The following is a 17,570-nucleotide window of genomic DNA, read 5'->3' on the forward strand; positions in this document are numbered from 1 at the left end:
TTTTTACCTGCAACACACTTTAGCTTTAACCAATCTATCAAGACCATCAACTTATAAAAAACTTAAATGAAATTAAAATTACCAACTTCAAACTTGACCACCATTTTATCTTCAGTAACAGCATTTAAACTGTGGGGTCGCCAAAGGTTCCAAACACCTTAATCAAATGATACAAATAACTAGCAGAGGACTAATATTTGTGTGTTGATTTAAATTTTGAATACTTAAATATTCTTTTTTTCTTTTCGTGTACAAACGTGTACTTTACTCTTTTATTCTATTTCAATCTCCATTGGAAAGCATCTGACATTCTGAGTGAGCGTAAAATCAATAAAAATTTACAAACAAGTTGGAGGTAAAGGATTCAGTGTTATTACCAACATAAGTATTCCGGTTGTCCACGCTGTTCTGAAAATGATTCTATAAACTTAGTTATACTAAAAATCAAGCTCTCAATAGCTTAACTTACTGATAATTAATATAGGAGAAAGATTAAATGTGAGTTTACAGCAATGCAACAGCAACCAAACGACACAAACCAACAATAAAGTTCTAGAGATCAACTGTCTTTTTTAAGTGTTGATACACCTTTGATCAAAATGCTTGGAGTTTTTTTTAAAGCGGTCTTAGCCACTAAATTAAGAAAACAACCATTGTTTATAACTCTACATGCATGTAAATATGTTTAGATAAATATTATTTTCAGTTAATGTGTTTATGAAACATCTGTCCCTGTGCGTTAAACAACAACTAATCTTAAAACAAGCCTGATTCAAATTGTCTCCCTTAAATTGTACATATTTGTGGCGAGAACCAGATCTTTACAAAACAAGACACTATGTTATAAGTTTATTTATAAGGAACTGTAGTCCATCTTATAATACGGTTATTGTAAAAGATAATAATCGTGTATTGACTTTACATGATATACAGTTGGGTCTTAGAAACTAAGGAAAACAAGGCTTTCAGTTTGTCGATCTTTTTGCACCGTGCATGTCGTGCCAGGCTAGCTTCCCGTAATCTTAAATAGAGATTATCTATATACAGTTATAACCCTAATGATTATCGGTAGTGACCACTGTCGCTAAAGAATGACATTTTATTGCAATGACCGACCCCATTTGAGCCCAATAGGTGTTTTCTGTACCATTGTACCAAATAGGATGGTAGTTCACCAGCATATAGCATAAAATTAACCGAGTAGCAATGATGTATAAACTAATACAATCGTGAAAACAAGTCTAAAACCTTTAAAATGTTAATTTTTCAAAAATTCACCGAAATAAGAGTACTCGCAGTAACTTGAACCTATCACATCTAATAAATAAAGCATGATCTGACAGTCTAATATGTTTAATCAAAATGTACATATACGGATAGTTTTGGCATGTTTTTTTGCTGAAATTTTCTGTCGTTGAAATTAACTGTCTTTACTTCCAGATTATTACAAGGGCATGCATTATTGCGTCCTTGACGTCGTCATGGCTACTTTCAATGTTACTGAATGTTCTCAGTATGTTGTCTCATCCCGGAAAAGGAATAGGTAAGGTTTTATTATTTGCTTCCGTCATATCTTTGGACAAAAGCTGTGACTTCTAGATAAGCTGAGTAGTCGAATCTACGAATACTGTGGTATATAGTGCTGTATTGTTACCCTGTCCACCAATCTGTTGTCGATACTTGTTGTAATCGGTTGTTTTCCTTTAATGTAGCTGGATGTCTGAATGTGCAATTGTTGCTTTTTTCTTAAACTTATTAAAATGACTTCTGGGCCAATATGCTTTCAAATTTCAATTTAAAAAAATGGAGTCATAGACCCTGTTTTTTTCATTCAAAATACAGTTGAAATTAACAGTTATTTTATTTGGGTAACATTGGGGGAACTTAATTTGTTCTTGTTGAAGAAACATTAAACGACAGAATGAGTCCTTTTCGAGGGCTTTGTCAGTTGCACCTATTTATTTAATGTGTCTTATATTGAGCAGTAATAACATTTTCCAAGATAAGGGAGAGGGTTCGGCGTCTGCAATCAATATGGTCCGCAAATACGCCAAAAAATAATATCACTAGGACCACGTTTCCGCACGTAATCTATATATATATATTTATATTCCTGTCCCAAGTCGGGAGTCTGTTTTTCATGGTTTGTTGTGTGTTGCTGAATATCATACTAGTATTCGTTTATGTTATTGTATATAAATCGAGGTTGTTGACTTTCTTGTTTGTATCGTTTTGCATTTCGTCATGGTTGGACCATTTATAGCTTGCAATGCGGTATGAGTTTGCTCATTGTTGAAGGCCGTACGTTAACCTACAGTTGCTAACAAGAACGTCATTTGATCTGTGCATGGTATTTAATAATTTGTCTCTTTGACAATCATACCACGTCTTCTTATTTTATACTAAAATCACTTTAATCAGTACTCACACGTGTAGATCGATCATTGTATGTGCATAAGGCCTTTCGTTTCATTTTACCATCTATTTAAACTATAAGATAAAAGATTGAGTCAATATATACCAAACAAGCGATATGATGACATAATCTAAATATGTATACCGAGCATTCAAGGAAGTTCTTAGCAACATATAAAAGGCGATCTTACGACGGGTATTTTATTTCGTTTATTTTCCAGTGGTATTTATGTTCTTCCTCAGATGATTTAATTTAAATGGAAGTTCCCGAACTAAACAAAAATCCATAATATAAACGAGTAGACTCCAGATCAACGCCCCAACACACTGAGTCAGGCAGTGGTAACAGATAAAATAATAAAGTATTTAACATTTAGAAAAAAAAGAAACAAAAAAGTTGTTGAAGAAGGTTAAACAATCACCCGGATGTATATAAAAATTGACTTGCTCTTAAAACTTGCGCAATATTGACAGGCGATAATATCACACAATAAGTGGAGTAAGTATTTGATGCATATTTTGCGATTAATGTCATTCATAATTTATTAATTATTACACTGTTTATAGCCATTTAACAAGAAATAGCATTTGATATTATTACAATATTTATAGTTTAGTACAATTAAACCAAGGCATGTACAGCTTATACAATACTTCAGTTTCATACAGGGGTTAAACAATGAGATTTAAAATATCCTTTTTTATCATTGTCTATTGTTGCCAGTCTATATTCCTTCAGTAGTGCTTATTTTGTTTGTAATTTTGTAGCGGGACAAAGTCGGTCATCAATTTGCCACTGGACAGTAAGCAAACAACAATTAATTAATCAGTTTTCGTATTGATCGCTAGAAATGGAAACCGACTATTCTTCAGTCATCATGTTATTGAAATTGTAACTGTGTATAGAAACTTTTGAATAAAATATGAAATGTAAATGTACAGTTCAAGAAGGGTTTATACTAACAGACTCTGATATCTATTGTGAATACGGTAATATGGTACGTGTTGGCCGGGAAGTATTGTGTATCTTTTCTGTTTTCCCCGACATATTTTTTGATTTTTACTTATTATAATAATCAGAATTTTAAATGTTTTTATATAAATGTAAAAAAAAAACACTGCGGAAACCTTGTAGTAAGCGAGTGTAATTAAATTTCGACAAATTGTACATTTATAAAAATATGTGGGAAATGTTTACTAATTAGACGGAAATGTACTAAAACTACGGAAATTGTAAACTATTTTAGTTCCTTGAAAAACAATATGTATGTTCATTACTGATAACACATATCGATTTATGGTAATCAAACTTTCAATTCAGGCACATTGTTGGTTTACACCGAAAAAGACCCTCTTGCTTATCAAGTTCTCCAGATTATTGTTTCTTTTATACTATTCTACTGCAGTTGTAGTTTGTTATGATTAAGAATCAGTTAAAAATCTAAAGTTTTGATACACTTCCCGAAAGGTTCAACCACGTATTTGTGTCAATCTGTTGCAAATAGAGTGTAGATGATAAATTACATCGGAAGATAACTGGTATGCATTTAACAATAGAATATAAATAAAGAAGATGTGGTATAATTGCCAATGAGACAACTCTCCACAAGAGACCAAAATAACACAGAAATTAACAACTATAGGTCACCGTACGGCCTTCAACAATGAGCAAAGCTCATACCGCGTAGTCAGCTATAAAAGGCCCCGAAATGACAATGTAAAACAATTCAAACGAGATAACTAACGACCTTATCTATATGAAAAATAATGAAAGTTACCTCCCTTGGCATGAGATTCGTAGAGCTTTCTATAGAATTTATATTTCACTTGGTCAGTATCTTAACTTTTCTATGGTGAAAATCATAACTATTTTTGAAAATACTTTACAATCCTATTTAAGATATAACATATTCATATGTAGGCGTTTAACTCATTAATAAAATTTTGCACGATTCTTGAAGAGATTGGTAATTAACTTAAAAAAAACTAGTGTTTCAATTTTGATGATTGACCTGTGTTATTAGTGTAATGAGTAGAAGTGTTATATTTTTACGGTGGAAATTACAGAGCATTTGGTCTAATCATAATCTTTTTAAAAATCTGTTAATTAAATTCAATCAGTATGATGATATTCTCTTATTTTCCCCTTCTATTTTCACTACTTTTGTGATCCAGGTGTTTTTACCTGCAGCTATTAACATAGCGAACTGTTCCGTGATTTTATCCTTGCCAAGACTTCATACAAGTTATATATGTTTAATTTCTTTTCTATATATAAATATTTAGTTTTTTAAAAATCTGTTTATATGTTTTGCACCCAATTCATACAATTCATTTGCAAATAACGGACTTAACATTTTAACAGCAAAATGAATGTAAATAATTATATTCTCTGTAAAACTGAATTGCTTATCTATCTTAGTTGAAAGAGCGCCCTGAAACAAAGTATGTCTTACCCATAGTCGTTTAACAGCGGTGAATATTCGCCAATCACGTAGAACAACAAATATCTGAAGGGCAACACACAGTTCAACTATCTTAATCGTCCTGAGTCTATTGTTAATGTTAATGAATAACACAGAAACTATCAAAGGTCTTCCTTCAACATCCAATTCTCTTAATTGCAAAATGAACGGGTTTTCGATAAACATAAAACCTTTCTAAAATTTTGATTATGAAATATAAGGAATGAAAATTAAATGTTTATGTGTTTTACTATGAATTATTTTATGATGCAAACATATATTTATTTATATAAATATTGACTGAAAAAAATTAATGCCAAAATACATAAAATGGTATTAATTCATCGCAATAACCTTTGCTATTGTGATTAGTGCTCGCTTGGTTTATATCTAGGTTTCTCAAAACAGTTTGCTCGTTCACGAGACAAAGGCCTTCTTTTTCATTACATATGCAAAACTTATATTTTCGGTGTGAAAGTTTGAAAGCTACATGCAGAGATTTAACAGTGCACTCTGTTATAGGTAACAAATAAGAAAATTAAGCCAAACTGAAATTTCAAACAAGATTTAGAAAATGTTCTTCAAGGGAATAATTGGATTATTTTCCTGAACAAGGTGTTATTGCTGTATTTTGTGAAAGTTTCAATCAAATAATGAATCTTAAGATTTAAAAAACAACCTTTAGCCTTATCTAAAGGTTAAAAGTTTGTCCTTCATCGTTTGATATTAGATTTTTTTGTAATTTCGAATATATTTAAAATGCGTTCAATTTACAGTTTGAAAATTAGACTCGATCTACTATAATGTAATCGAAATGTCATCGGTCCCGCTTGGTTTGCCTTTTTCTTATTGCATAAATTGATTTTGATATTTGAAAAACTTCCAACTATTTATGTATGCTACTTTTAGATAGACATGTGCATTATACGTTTTAAGAAACAAAGTTGTTATTTTGATTAAACGACGAAAAACAAAGAAAGGCATACATTTTGTGGAGAGTTGTCTCATTGGCAATCATACCACATCTTCTTTTTATATATAGTATAAGTTGTTCGGTTTTAATTTATTAGACCGAAGGATTTCTACTGAAATACTCTTCGTAAGTATAGTAACTTTTATTAAGAATCTTAACCAACATATGACACAAAACTTTTTTTATTTATTATTTTTACCGAATATGATAAAAAAAAAAGTTGTTATAGTCTACAAATTTATTGGCAGAAGGAAAAATTAAGATATTATTTATTTTTCTCTATTTGATTGATTCTAAGATGGAAGGAAATCAACCACGTTTATAATTTTGGTGGGAGTTGAAAACTCCTGCTAGATGCAATCATAGTTTTATTGTTTCACTGTATATGAAATATAAAAGCTTTTAAAACTTTCGTTACGCGGACATGTTTTTTTTCTTTCTGAAAATGTCCGTCTTAATGCAACCAATGCTTTCAGTTTGACTCACAGGAGCCTTGTTTGTTTAGAGAACATCGTATAATTGTAAACTACGAAATCAACAATTACAGTTTTGTCTAAACTGACTTTAGAATCTTATGATAAGTTGACGACAAGTGAAGACAAACGCCAAATTGACTGGCAATTTTGCATGCTTCTTTTGACCGGATGAGCTTACAGGAATACCAAACGTTTATCATGCCTATCAGGTAACATTATAATTATAAAAGTGTATTTTCTTTCAGGTATTAAACATGTCAAACATCAAAACGACGAATACTTGTCTGTGGGGGTGGAAATGGTGCCCATTGTCTATCCACGTTAGCTGCCTCACAGAAAAAATCAGAGGTACACGTTCTGACATTATTTCAAGACGAGGCAGAGCGTTGGACAAAACTACTGGAGGATTCCGATGTAAAGTTGACAGTTACCGATCTAGATGGAAGCCAGCGAGAGATATTTGCAAAACCAAACCTGGTAACGAAAGATTCAGAAACAGCGATGTCAGGTGTTCAAATCATTTTCCTTGTCGTTCCAGCTTTCGCTCATGAACAATATTTTAAGGCTATAAAACCACATCTCCAACAGAATACACTGATTGTTGGGCTTCCTGGACAGGCAGGATTTGAATTTCAGTGTAGAAGTATATTAGGCGACAAAGCGAACACGTGTACTATAGCATCATTAGAATCACTGCCTTGGGCGTGTCGTATATTAGAATTCGGTAAACACGCTCAGATTCTTGGGGCAAAAGATTCTCTAGGTATATCATACATTAAGGGAAAGTCGTGTACACTACCTTTTCCAATAGTCGAATCCATTCAGGATATTATTGGTACAAAACCTAAAATTGAAGAAATACAGAACTACATTGCAATCAACTTGATGGCAAAATCTATGGTCCATCCTCCAATTCTTTACGGAAAATGGAGAGACTGGGATGAAAAACCCTTACAGGAAGAACCTTTATTTTATCAAGGTATAGATGAAAGACAAGCAGACTTGTTATCTCAAGTCAGTGACGAACTGATAGCTACTGGGAAAAGGTTGGAGCAAGTCAAAGAGGGTATAGACATGTCACAAGTTATGCATATCTATGATTGGTACAAAACTTACTATAAAGATCAAATAACTGATAAAAGTTGTCTTATGAAGGCCATGAAAACGAACAGTGCGTATGACGGACTTGTACATCCCATGATTAAAACTGAAGACGGCTACGTACCAAATTTTAATTACCGATACACAACCGAGGATATTCCATTTGGTCTTGTTGTAATGAAGGGCATTGCTGAACTCGCTGGACTAGATACTCCAGTCATGGATGAAATCATTTTATGGGCACAAAAAAAAATAGACAAGGAGTACATCGTGGGATCGAAACTTTCGGGAAAAGATGTTGGCACAGCCAGAGCACCTCAGTCATTCGGTCTAAAAACTGTCGATGAACTTTTTGATACTTAAGTTAATGGCCTAAAAGGCTTTGAATGGTTAGGTTTCCTTGTGCCATCATATTAAATTATTAATTTATTTTTTATAGCAAATATATTTAAGGACCGTTATTATTTTTTGTTTATAAATCTACCTTATATATATATATACAAAAAAGTTAACTATTTTATTTGTATAGATTATGGTAACCGCTTTAAATGCTAATGGATTTTATCTTAGTAAATCAGCATTACTAGTACATTCTCTTTTTCTTGAATTTAATCATTTTAAAATTTTTGTGCAATACTATGCTTATGGTAAATAATTATACGGCATCTGGATTGCTTTTTTAATTATGCGAGCTTTTTTCAGTATCTGTTGTTATTCGTGATACACAGGGCGTTGTAGTTATCTCCCTTATATAAGATATTTTATTAAAGTTTTGATTTATAATACGTTTTGCAGTCTTTGTTTTATTTTCGCACTTCACCTGTTTTGAAAGAAAAAATAGGTTCACAAAGCGAAAGGGTAACAACCATTGTTTTCCGTCAACAATGGTCAGATACAATTTCATCTAATGTCCCATTTAGGTTTATTTTCGTTATTTTCAAAGACGGTATCAAGTTAATTTTAAAAAGTCATCTTGATACTTCTTGAATAAACAGATACCTCCAAAATGCACACATCTATAGTTACTTGTTTTGCTGAAGGGAGCGCTTTAGAACTGATATAAATAGGAAAAATAAACAGAGTATATGATTTTTAGCATAACCATGCATGCAAAACTAACAGACTAACTGAAGGTAAGTAATTATGTATAAAAAAAAAACAATGTTACATAAACATATGCATACATCAACATGCAACTTTGTTAGTCTTGTATGCTTATTAATTATATTTCATTTATATGTTTCCGAGTTTAGTGTGACGCCCATTTTCACCGAACTAGTACACAATTTTGTTAAAGGTCCACCTTTGGGTGCGGAATTTTCTCTCTGTGTTAAAGACCCATTGGTGGCCATATGCTCTTTTCTGTTCTTATGTCTTATTGTCTCTTTGGCACATTCCCCATTTCCATTTTCAATTTTATAAATATATATATCAATACTATTTTGAAATAAGAAATATCCTCCTTTAATCCACTTTCTCGTATACAAAGACAAAATTCGTTTTTGGAAATAACGTCCGTTCTGAACACTTAGTATGGAACAAATAAATAGTAAAACTAGATGAATACACTTAAAAGTTTACAAATACAGAGTGAAAAGATCAAGAATAGTATCTATTGATTTATTGCATAATGCAAATCACAGATTCTTTGCTTAGCGTATATCATAAAACAACTGACCCTAACGCAATTTTCAAATATACTACACCAACCTCACAATGATTTCATTCTTATTAAACAAAGAAATCCAAATCCTTTACAACCAATTACTACTAATAATGAATAAATGCTATAGAAAAAATAACATTAACATGAATGTGTATATTGGTATGTGTCAATAAAACGAATAGATTTTAGGACTTTTGAATACCGGTACTACTGTTGTCTTTATTTAAAACCATAATGATTCATTAATAAAAGGAATGTTTTCAAGATTGATAAGATGTCTGGTGTGTTTTCTAATCCATCAAATTGAGAGAAATTGCTATTTTTATAAAACAAACTTTCATTGAAAAAAAAAATTTGTTCTTAATAGTTGGAATGTCTACCACCGATTCAAAGGTAAGGTATAAGGGTTTACATCCATTCGCCCATCCACCAGTACGTAATGCAATTCTGTCGCACTTTTTTTCTCGGCAACTACACGTCATAGCTTTTGATTACACGACACCAAGCTTAGTTTGGTTATGCAGTACAATATGACAAGTAATCAGCTCATCTGATGGTCTACTTCCTGTTTTCCAAATTCATAAAACATGCTAATCTTTAATCTATAAAAAATAAATGAAGATGAAAGCTTAAAATTAAAACACACATTTCGAAAAATAGACAAGATTGTCAACGATAGAAACAACACAGACATTAAAAAACGAAATAACAAAAAATACAACATTGAAAACTATTACAAAAGCAACAAGATGAAACAGAGAATGGAAATTGAGAATGTGTCCAAGAGATTAACAACCCGACCAAAGAGTATAAAACAGCCCAAGGCCACTAATGGGTCTTCAACAAAGCGAGAAAATCCCGCACCCAGAGGCGTGCTTTAGTTGACCCCTAAAAACAAAAGTGTATATATACTAGTTAAGTGAAAAAGGACAGCATACTAAACTCCAAAACATATAAATGAACTACAATAAAAAAAAAACACATTATCAACTAACAAAGGCCAGAAGCTCCTGACTTGGAACAGGCGCAAAATTGTGGCAAGGTTAAACATGTTTTGTGAGATATCAACCCTCATCCAATACCTCTAACCAAGTGGTATAAACAAACACACACCAATATATACGCACAGTAAAATTCATATTAAAAGAAGTCCGAGTCCATTATCAGAAATAAACTCATATTTACCAGGATTGAAATTTGTATTTACGCCAGACCTGCGTTTCGTCTACACAAGACTCATCAGTGACACTCTAAAAGTTAAAGAGGCCAAATTAGTACGAAGTTGAAGAGCGTAAAGGATCAAAAATTCCTAAAAGTTTGCCAAATAAAGCTAAGGTAATCTATTTCTGAGGTAAAAAAGCCAAAATGACACATTAACTAACTAAGGACCACATGAAGCTACTGACATGCCAGCTCCAGACCTCAATTAAACTGATTGAAAGTTTTCAAAGAACTCCTTTTAAGACAAATATTGGAAGAATTCAGGTGCTCCGTAATATTAAGCCGTTCTGCACGACTAGTTGCAATCATCTCTTTGCTCGTGAAAAGACAATAGGTGGTGTTACAACCAATGATGACGATACTGTGGTTGCAACAAGTATGAAAATAAAGATGTGCTTTTTCTGTTGTATTGTTGATGGTTTTCCTCACTTTTGTCCGAAAATATATGTGTAAATTCTCCTTCAAAGTATAAAACCTACAAACTATCCAATAAAAAAAGGTATTGCAGCTAGACAGTAAAGTGAGCTCAAAAATTATCCAAAAGTTAAATTAACCTTACAATTGTTTTACCGTCCTCAAAACAAATGTTAAATGCATAAAATACTCAGCTATCTTTATACAAAACCAAGATGCTAGAAAGTCAGCAACTTCATCATTACTTGAAAACGACAGTAAATGTTAAGGGTTTATTAAAAGTTTTAGTTAAGAACAGAAACAGTAAGAAAATAAGAGCTAAATGATATTAAGCAAGCAACACATTGTAAACTTCTATAGGTCAAATCCAATTGGCAAATACACAGTTTTAACATCTAGAATTTCGAAGGTTGACTATGGTATGGAAATATGGTAATTTCTTGACTTCTCAGTCATTTTCGTAATGATACTAAAATCGATGTTAAGTAGGTGTCCATATGGGGTCGCTTGCTTCTATCCAACATGACTTATTTTACAGTGTCATTCGTAATTCCTGTCCTTCAACACAATCGACCCCTTTGCAGAACATACCGAATTGGATTTACCAATAAATCATTTTGACAACTAGCATCAGAAATCTTCAGTACAAACACTTTATTATATCTAAGGAAAGTACGAAAATGTCGTATGATGAAGATCGGTAAGGAAAATGAAAATTTTGGATAAGTAACAAAATGTGTTTAATACTTTACCAATGAGGGTGTTTCTAGAATTAAAAAAAAAAGATTAAAAATATATCAATATTACCAAAATTCAATTTAATTTTACATAATTTCTATAAAAGAAAAATCTCAGTTGCAGTTACATTTTTTTCTTGTGTAAGAAGAATCGTTCATACATCTGTTTACGTGGCGAAAGTTAAATTGGTGACATTTTAAGCCTGTTAGTCACTAATTGTTCTCTAACCATTTTGATTTTTAGGGGAAACGATTTTCAGTATGGAGAGAGTAATATCACCTATCAACTGTATCGAGCATCCAAAATTGCTCTTGAGTTATTATTGTTCCAGTCATGATACAGTATTCTGTGAAAATTGCAAAACTGAAGTACATGGATCTTGTGTTGAAGTTCACACTGTTAAGAATGCAGCAAAGTCAATAAGTGATGGCGAAATTGTAAAGGGACTAGTGTCCCGCATAACGGAAGCAAAGGAGTCGCTATCAGATACAACCGACAAACTTGAAGACAACATTGCTACTTTAAGTCAACAATATGACAGCATTAAGCAAAATATTTTCACTGCGCGACAATCTATCAATCAGTATTTTGATTCTCTGGAGTCAGAATTAACTAACCTTGTACGTGAACACTGCATTAAAGGTGTAGAAGAGAACATAGTTGAACTGGAGAGAAGGAATTATACTTTAGACCAATGGGAAGACGATCTACAGTTAGCCATGCGCAGTGATGATGAAGAAATGCTTTTTACTGTAGTTAAGATCTTAAGTAAATTACAGAATGATATGGAATCATATTTGAATGACATTCTTGAAGAAATAAAAATAACACATGTAAGATGGACACCAATAAGAACAGATAGGGCTTCAATAGTGTCCTTTGTTGGCAAAGTGTCTTTGACTGAAATGTCATCCAAAATTCAAGACCCAAGTTCTGGTAAATGTACGAAAGCCTTGCCACCCGACTCAAGTCGGAATTCGCCAAGCAACATTGGAGCCGTTAATATCGCACAGGAAAGTAAATCAGAACAAGGTCTAGAAAAGGTGTCAATAAAAACACAACAAGGATGGGATGAAATTTCTAGTAAAGTTAAGGACGAGGAAGTAGAAATAACCGGTGTAAATGCGGGCTTAAATCGAGCATGTTCAAAAAACAACATGAAATTAACTAAAACACCCACTGTTATCGATTTAGAAGATGAACTTTCGAAAGAAGTAAACAAGTCTAATGACACAAGTAACCAAACAGAAACAAAAGTAGATGAGAAAATAGACCAAGAAAACAATAGCGAGAAAACCCAACCAATCGAGAATTTACTAAACCAACAGGACATCGATACTATACCTGATAATGCAAGAAAAATGACAAGTACAAGAGGGTCTAGTAGAAGTAAAGCAGATACAATTATTTATAGTGCAAAGTCTAAATTTGAAGCAACTAACTTAGGCCGGAAAAATAGCACAGAAGTGCAGCGAGGATTATTTTTGACAAATGAAGGCATGCTATTCATGGATAAGACTAACAAACACATTTTCATATGCAATAAAGAAGGGCAAATGCTTCATAAAATTAGCCTAAATTATGAACCCCAAGATGTGACAATGTTGGATGAAGATCGTGCAGTGTCAACTATAGGGGACAACGGAATTCAAATGGTCAACATACACAGCTTACGAAAAGAAAAAGCTCACGATGTCGGGGGATTCTGTGGGGGTATCACATCATATAAAGGACAAATAATTGTAAGTGTCGATAAGAAATTACGTTTGCTAGACGCTTTTGGATATACACTGCGTCGTTTACAACATGATGGTAGCGCCTCATTTGTCTGTTCAGATAATGTGGGTAAGATATATTATACCGACTCAATGGATCATGCCGTCCATTGCATAGCATGGTTTGGAATCCCAGTGTTTACCTACAGCAACAAGGGCTTAAAGTGTCCAATGGGTATCGTTGTCGATTCTGATTGGTTCGTCTATGTGGCTGGCTTTGAATCGTGTAATGTTCAAAAGCTATCGCCCAATGGACGATATCATTCTGACTTTCTATCTGAAAAGGATGAATTGCATGAACCATCATCTCTTGCTTACAACGAGAATGAAAATGAAATTTTAGTTATAAGTGACAACAATCAAACAGTAGAATTGTATGATCTGAATGATAGCGTTCGACATCAACAGTAGTAGTTTTCTTCAAGTATGTTCAGACTTCTGTTGTCTCCAGAACTTAAAATGTTATAACATTATATCTAAACAAGGTTTATCCCCAGTATATTAAAAGGGGAACTGTGTTCATCAGCACAGGTAAAATATATAATCACAATAAATGTCCATCATAAATATATTTTTGATCAATCTGCACATATTATTATAGTACCTGAAATTCTGGAATAATAGACAACTTTCGAGTTCGATGCATTTCCGTCAAAAACTCTGGTTTTAGTGAACGTCATTTGTGCGTTTAGGGGCGTCGTCACTTCCTTTCCAATGTTGAGCGAGTGGTTGGAAAACTATAATTCTATATTGTACGAATTATACGACAAATTGAATTCTCAAAATTGACAATCAGCATTGATGTCATTAGGGAATTGTCATTTAGTACCTACAGAACAACCATTATTTCTAGTTTATCCTGCACAATGACGATGATCAAGACGCTTGATGAAGGTAAATAGTGCAGGGATACAGGCGACCCCCTCTATCTGGTAAATGACGTCATAAAGGCGCGTATAATTAACGAGTTTTTTCCGGTGACGGATGAACTCGAAAGTGGTCTATTAAATCGTATTCATTCAAGGAATTTGCCTTTACCACAATTAATTTTTTTTAATCCTAGGCATTTAGAATGCGGTCAATTATTATAATTATGAGAAGGGCTAATTTTTATGGAAGGGGTAACGATACAGTCTTCTTTCACTGTGACAATAACGTATTCTAGTAATTTAAGGGGTGAAATAAAGGTGCGGTGACGTTTACTCTTACGAAAGCTAAATAGCCTCGTTTAGTGAATGACAACAAATAAATAAAAGCAGCAGTAGTACACCGCTGTTAAAAGTCATAAATCGATTGAGAGAAAACAAATCCGGTTTACAAACTTTAACAGAGGGAAACACATCAACTATAAGAGGAAAACAATGAAACAACAGAAACACTAAATTGCAACAAAATACAAACAACAATGCAACATACGTAGAAACGAACTATTAGATAACAACTGCCATATTTATGACTTGGTACATGACATTTTAAGAAAAAATGGTTGTGAGCCTGGTTTTGTTGCTAGCCAAACATCGTGCTTTATGATCCTTTGTGGTAATATTAGATATACGGCTAAAACGAATACATTGTATGACAGGAAAACATTACAAATGAATAATAATACAGGCACATATGATGATCATGATGACTTACGAGAGAAGCCATGAATCCTGAAATATCCACTGGCATATGTTTGCAAACCTTTTTTTATTTCTACCACCAACCTCAATATATCTAAACAGCCTTAATCGCTAACCTGGGTCTTTATGTTATCAATAGCAACTCTCAAATCGATCCATACTTTATTTTTTGCAAACTTGATTCTGACTTTTTATAGAAAATGATGAAAATTGATTTTACATAAGGTTTTCTCCCCATAAATCCCTTGATATTAATTAAACTTGACCATGTAATTCTTTTGCACCTCCTGGGTTTTTTTTTGTTTTGTTTTTTTTTTTTTTTTTTGTTTTTTTTTTTCGAATCATTATAGGGTTTTCACTTAGCTAATTATGATCTTTGTCGTTACTTTATCTGGAGTAACCGATTTGTATCTGGAACTTCTTTAAAATCCGTATTGTTTCAGTTATATTGAATCTTTCTCAAAATTGTAAACATATAATGTCATGGTGCACCTTGTTTTGGTCCAAGGTTTTGGGGTTTCCTGAAAGCAAATCATTAGAATGAAATTAAAATTTAAAGATCAAGCAAACAGAGAATACAAAGAAGCCGTTGTTGCCAATGACCCGAAAAAGGATTATTTTTCTTTATAATCTTCTTGAAAGACACATATTTTAGATGTTGATAGGACGAATAAAAAGACCCTGCAATTATTCGCAAACTTTGAAAACTGCAGTTGAAGGCGAGTTGATAAAATGTATACTTTGGGAGCACAAAACAGCTTTGGTACCGTACTGGCTGTCTCTAAACGATGTATATGCCTATACCTAGATATATGTGATGACGGAATCATGAGGATCATAGAGGATTATGCATTTTGCAACAATTGATATGCTTGGACAGTGACAAATATTTGAAATATATAATTTCGATAAGTTAAGATTATGATGAAATAAAGCGTGTTTGTAAACTATTTTATGATTATATATTCAGCCATGTTAACCGTCTATTTTTTTTTAAAATAAAAAGTAAAATATCAAAGTGGCAGCTAATTTAAAAAAAAAGATAAAAAGCGTTGACGTTTTGTACAGAAGTAGGTTCAAATAATGGAAAAAACGACGTCGACATGCGAGTAACGTTACCATTACTAAACCAAACACCGTATCATCTCATGCAATTTACATACATGAATTTTGAAAAGAGGTGAATAAAAAAGTATCATAATCAAACCTCGCGTTCAAGGAGAATATTTTTTTTATTTTAAATTGAAAAGTTACCAGCCTGGATGAATTAGCGTTTATAATCTGTTTGCAATTTATTCATTCTGTACACGGTATGACTTCTATATATCAACTTTCAATGAACTTTAAATTTGCTAATGGGATATTATATGCATTATATTTATCAACTCATCTTCTCAGCGTGACCTTTTCCATAGATATGGACTTTTTGTTGGACTATTGGTGTCTTTCAAGAAACATATTAGTATTTTAAGAGATTTGAAACTGTTCGTGGTATGTAAAACATATATAAATCTGAGATTGAACAAAACAGAGTTTCATTTATTTTAAGATCTCCTATCATATATCATACCAACGTTTTTTATATGTTGGTTTGAAATCTGGAGCATCCATATCGTCTCTACATGTATCAAAATTGCTTCAAGGCCTTTTTAATAATGGATCCATTTTTAAACTGTGTTTTGTCATACGATCGTATATGTTACTTACTAGTATCTTTAACTATTAAGTGATTTAACAACCATTCAAAGGGTCTATTGCAAATAGTGAAACTTCAATAGAAGTTGGCCTACTGAATAATGTTTCCATTTAAATACAGTATGGTCGAGTGGATTTACAAGCCAGACCTTCAGAATCACACAATACATGAAAATACAAAAATGTAGGTCCAAATTAAACATGATGGCATACTTTAATAGGCAGTACAAATGTAGTATTTTTGTAAAATTTAGTGAAAAATGTTATCTTAGCCAGCTGGTAGAATGTACAATTTTAGAGAGATCCATACACTTAAACACACATGTTATTGTCCTGAAACTAGAAACATGCTTGTGTTAGTCCTTTTTTACCCCTAATTCTTGCATGTTTGGGGCAATTACCCCCAAACTCAATCCCAGCATGGAACCCTGTGGTACAATGTCAGAGAGATCCATTTACACACAAGTTGGAAAATACAAAAATGATTGTTTTTGGCCCCTTTATGGCCCTTAATTCCTAATCTGTTGGCACCATAACCCCCAAAATGAATACCAACCTTCTACTTGTTGTATTAAATATTTTGGTACAATTTCAGAGCAATCGAAATACTTATTTAGAAGCAATTGTCCTGAAACTAGGAAAATGTGGTTTTTGTCCCCTTATATTCCCAAACGATTGGGACCATCATCCCAAAATTCAATCCTGACCTTCCATTTGTGGTATTGAACTTTCTTAAAACATGTCATAGAAATCCATTCACTTAAACTAAAGTTATTGTCCAGAAACCAAATGTGTCTTCTGACAACAACAGAGCAGACTATGACATCAAAGCATTATACGAAACTCAAAAAATGTTTGCAGTCATAAAAAAAGGATATTAGACAACATCAACAATAGTTGATAGTTCAACAGGCAACACCAACCACCAACACTTGTCATTGTCCAGAAAGCTAGACTTTGTAATAGTATGTCTTAATAATTGCATTATGTGCAAGGTAATTCACTT

At 32.7% G+C, this 17,570-nt stretch overlaps 2 protein-coding genes across 3 annotated transcripts; both read left to right on the forward strand.

Annotated features, from left to right (window-relative positions):
• Positions 1-1,450: 1,450 nt before the first annotated feature.
• Positions 1,451-8,215, forward strand: LOC139493420 (opine dehydrogenase-like). Of its 2 annotated transcripts, none has more exons than XM_071281818.1 (2): positions 1,451-1,543; positions 6,575-8,215. In XM_071281818.1, exon 2 carries the CDS (start codon positions 6,831-6,833, stop codon positions 7,791-7,793), a length of 963 nt encoding a protein of 320 aa, XP_071137919.1. In that variant the 5' UTR covers positions 1,451-1,543; positions 6,575-6,830; the 3' UTR covers positions 7,794-8,215. The 2 variants fall into 2 exon arrangements, with proteins under 2 accessions (XP_071137919.1, XP_071137928.1); XM_071281827.1 differs by lacking the exon at positions 1,451-1,543 and adding an exon at positions 2,664-2,914.
• A 33-nt stretch (positions 8,216-8,248) lies between these two features.
• On the forward strand, positions 8,249-13,860 carry LOC139493390 (tripartite motif-containing protein 3-like). Its single transcript, XM_071281767.1, has 2 exons — positions 8,249-8,563; positions 11,713-13,860. Exon 2 carries the CDS (start codon positions 11,730-11,732, stop codon positions 13,653-13,655), a length of 1,926 nt encoding a protein of 641 aa, XP_071137868.1. The 5' UTR covers positions 8,249-8,563; positions 11,713-11,729; the 3' UTR covers positions 13,656-13,860.
• Positions 13,861-17,570: the final 3,710 nt, after the last annotated feature.

This window comes from Mytilus edulis, chromosome 1 (genome assembly GCF_963676685.1).
Source record: "Mytilus edulis chromosome 1, xbMytEdul2.2, whole genome shotgun sequence".
NCBI lineage: Eukaryota > Metazoa > Mollusca > Bivalvia > Mytilida > Mytilidae > Mytilus > Mytilus edulis.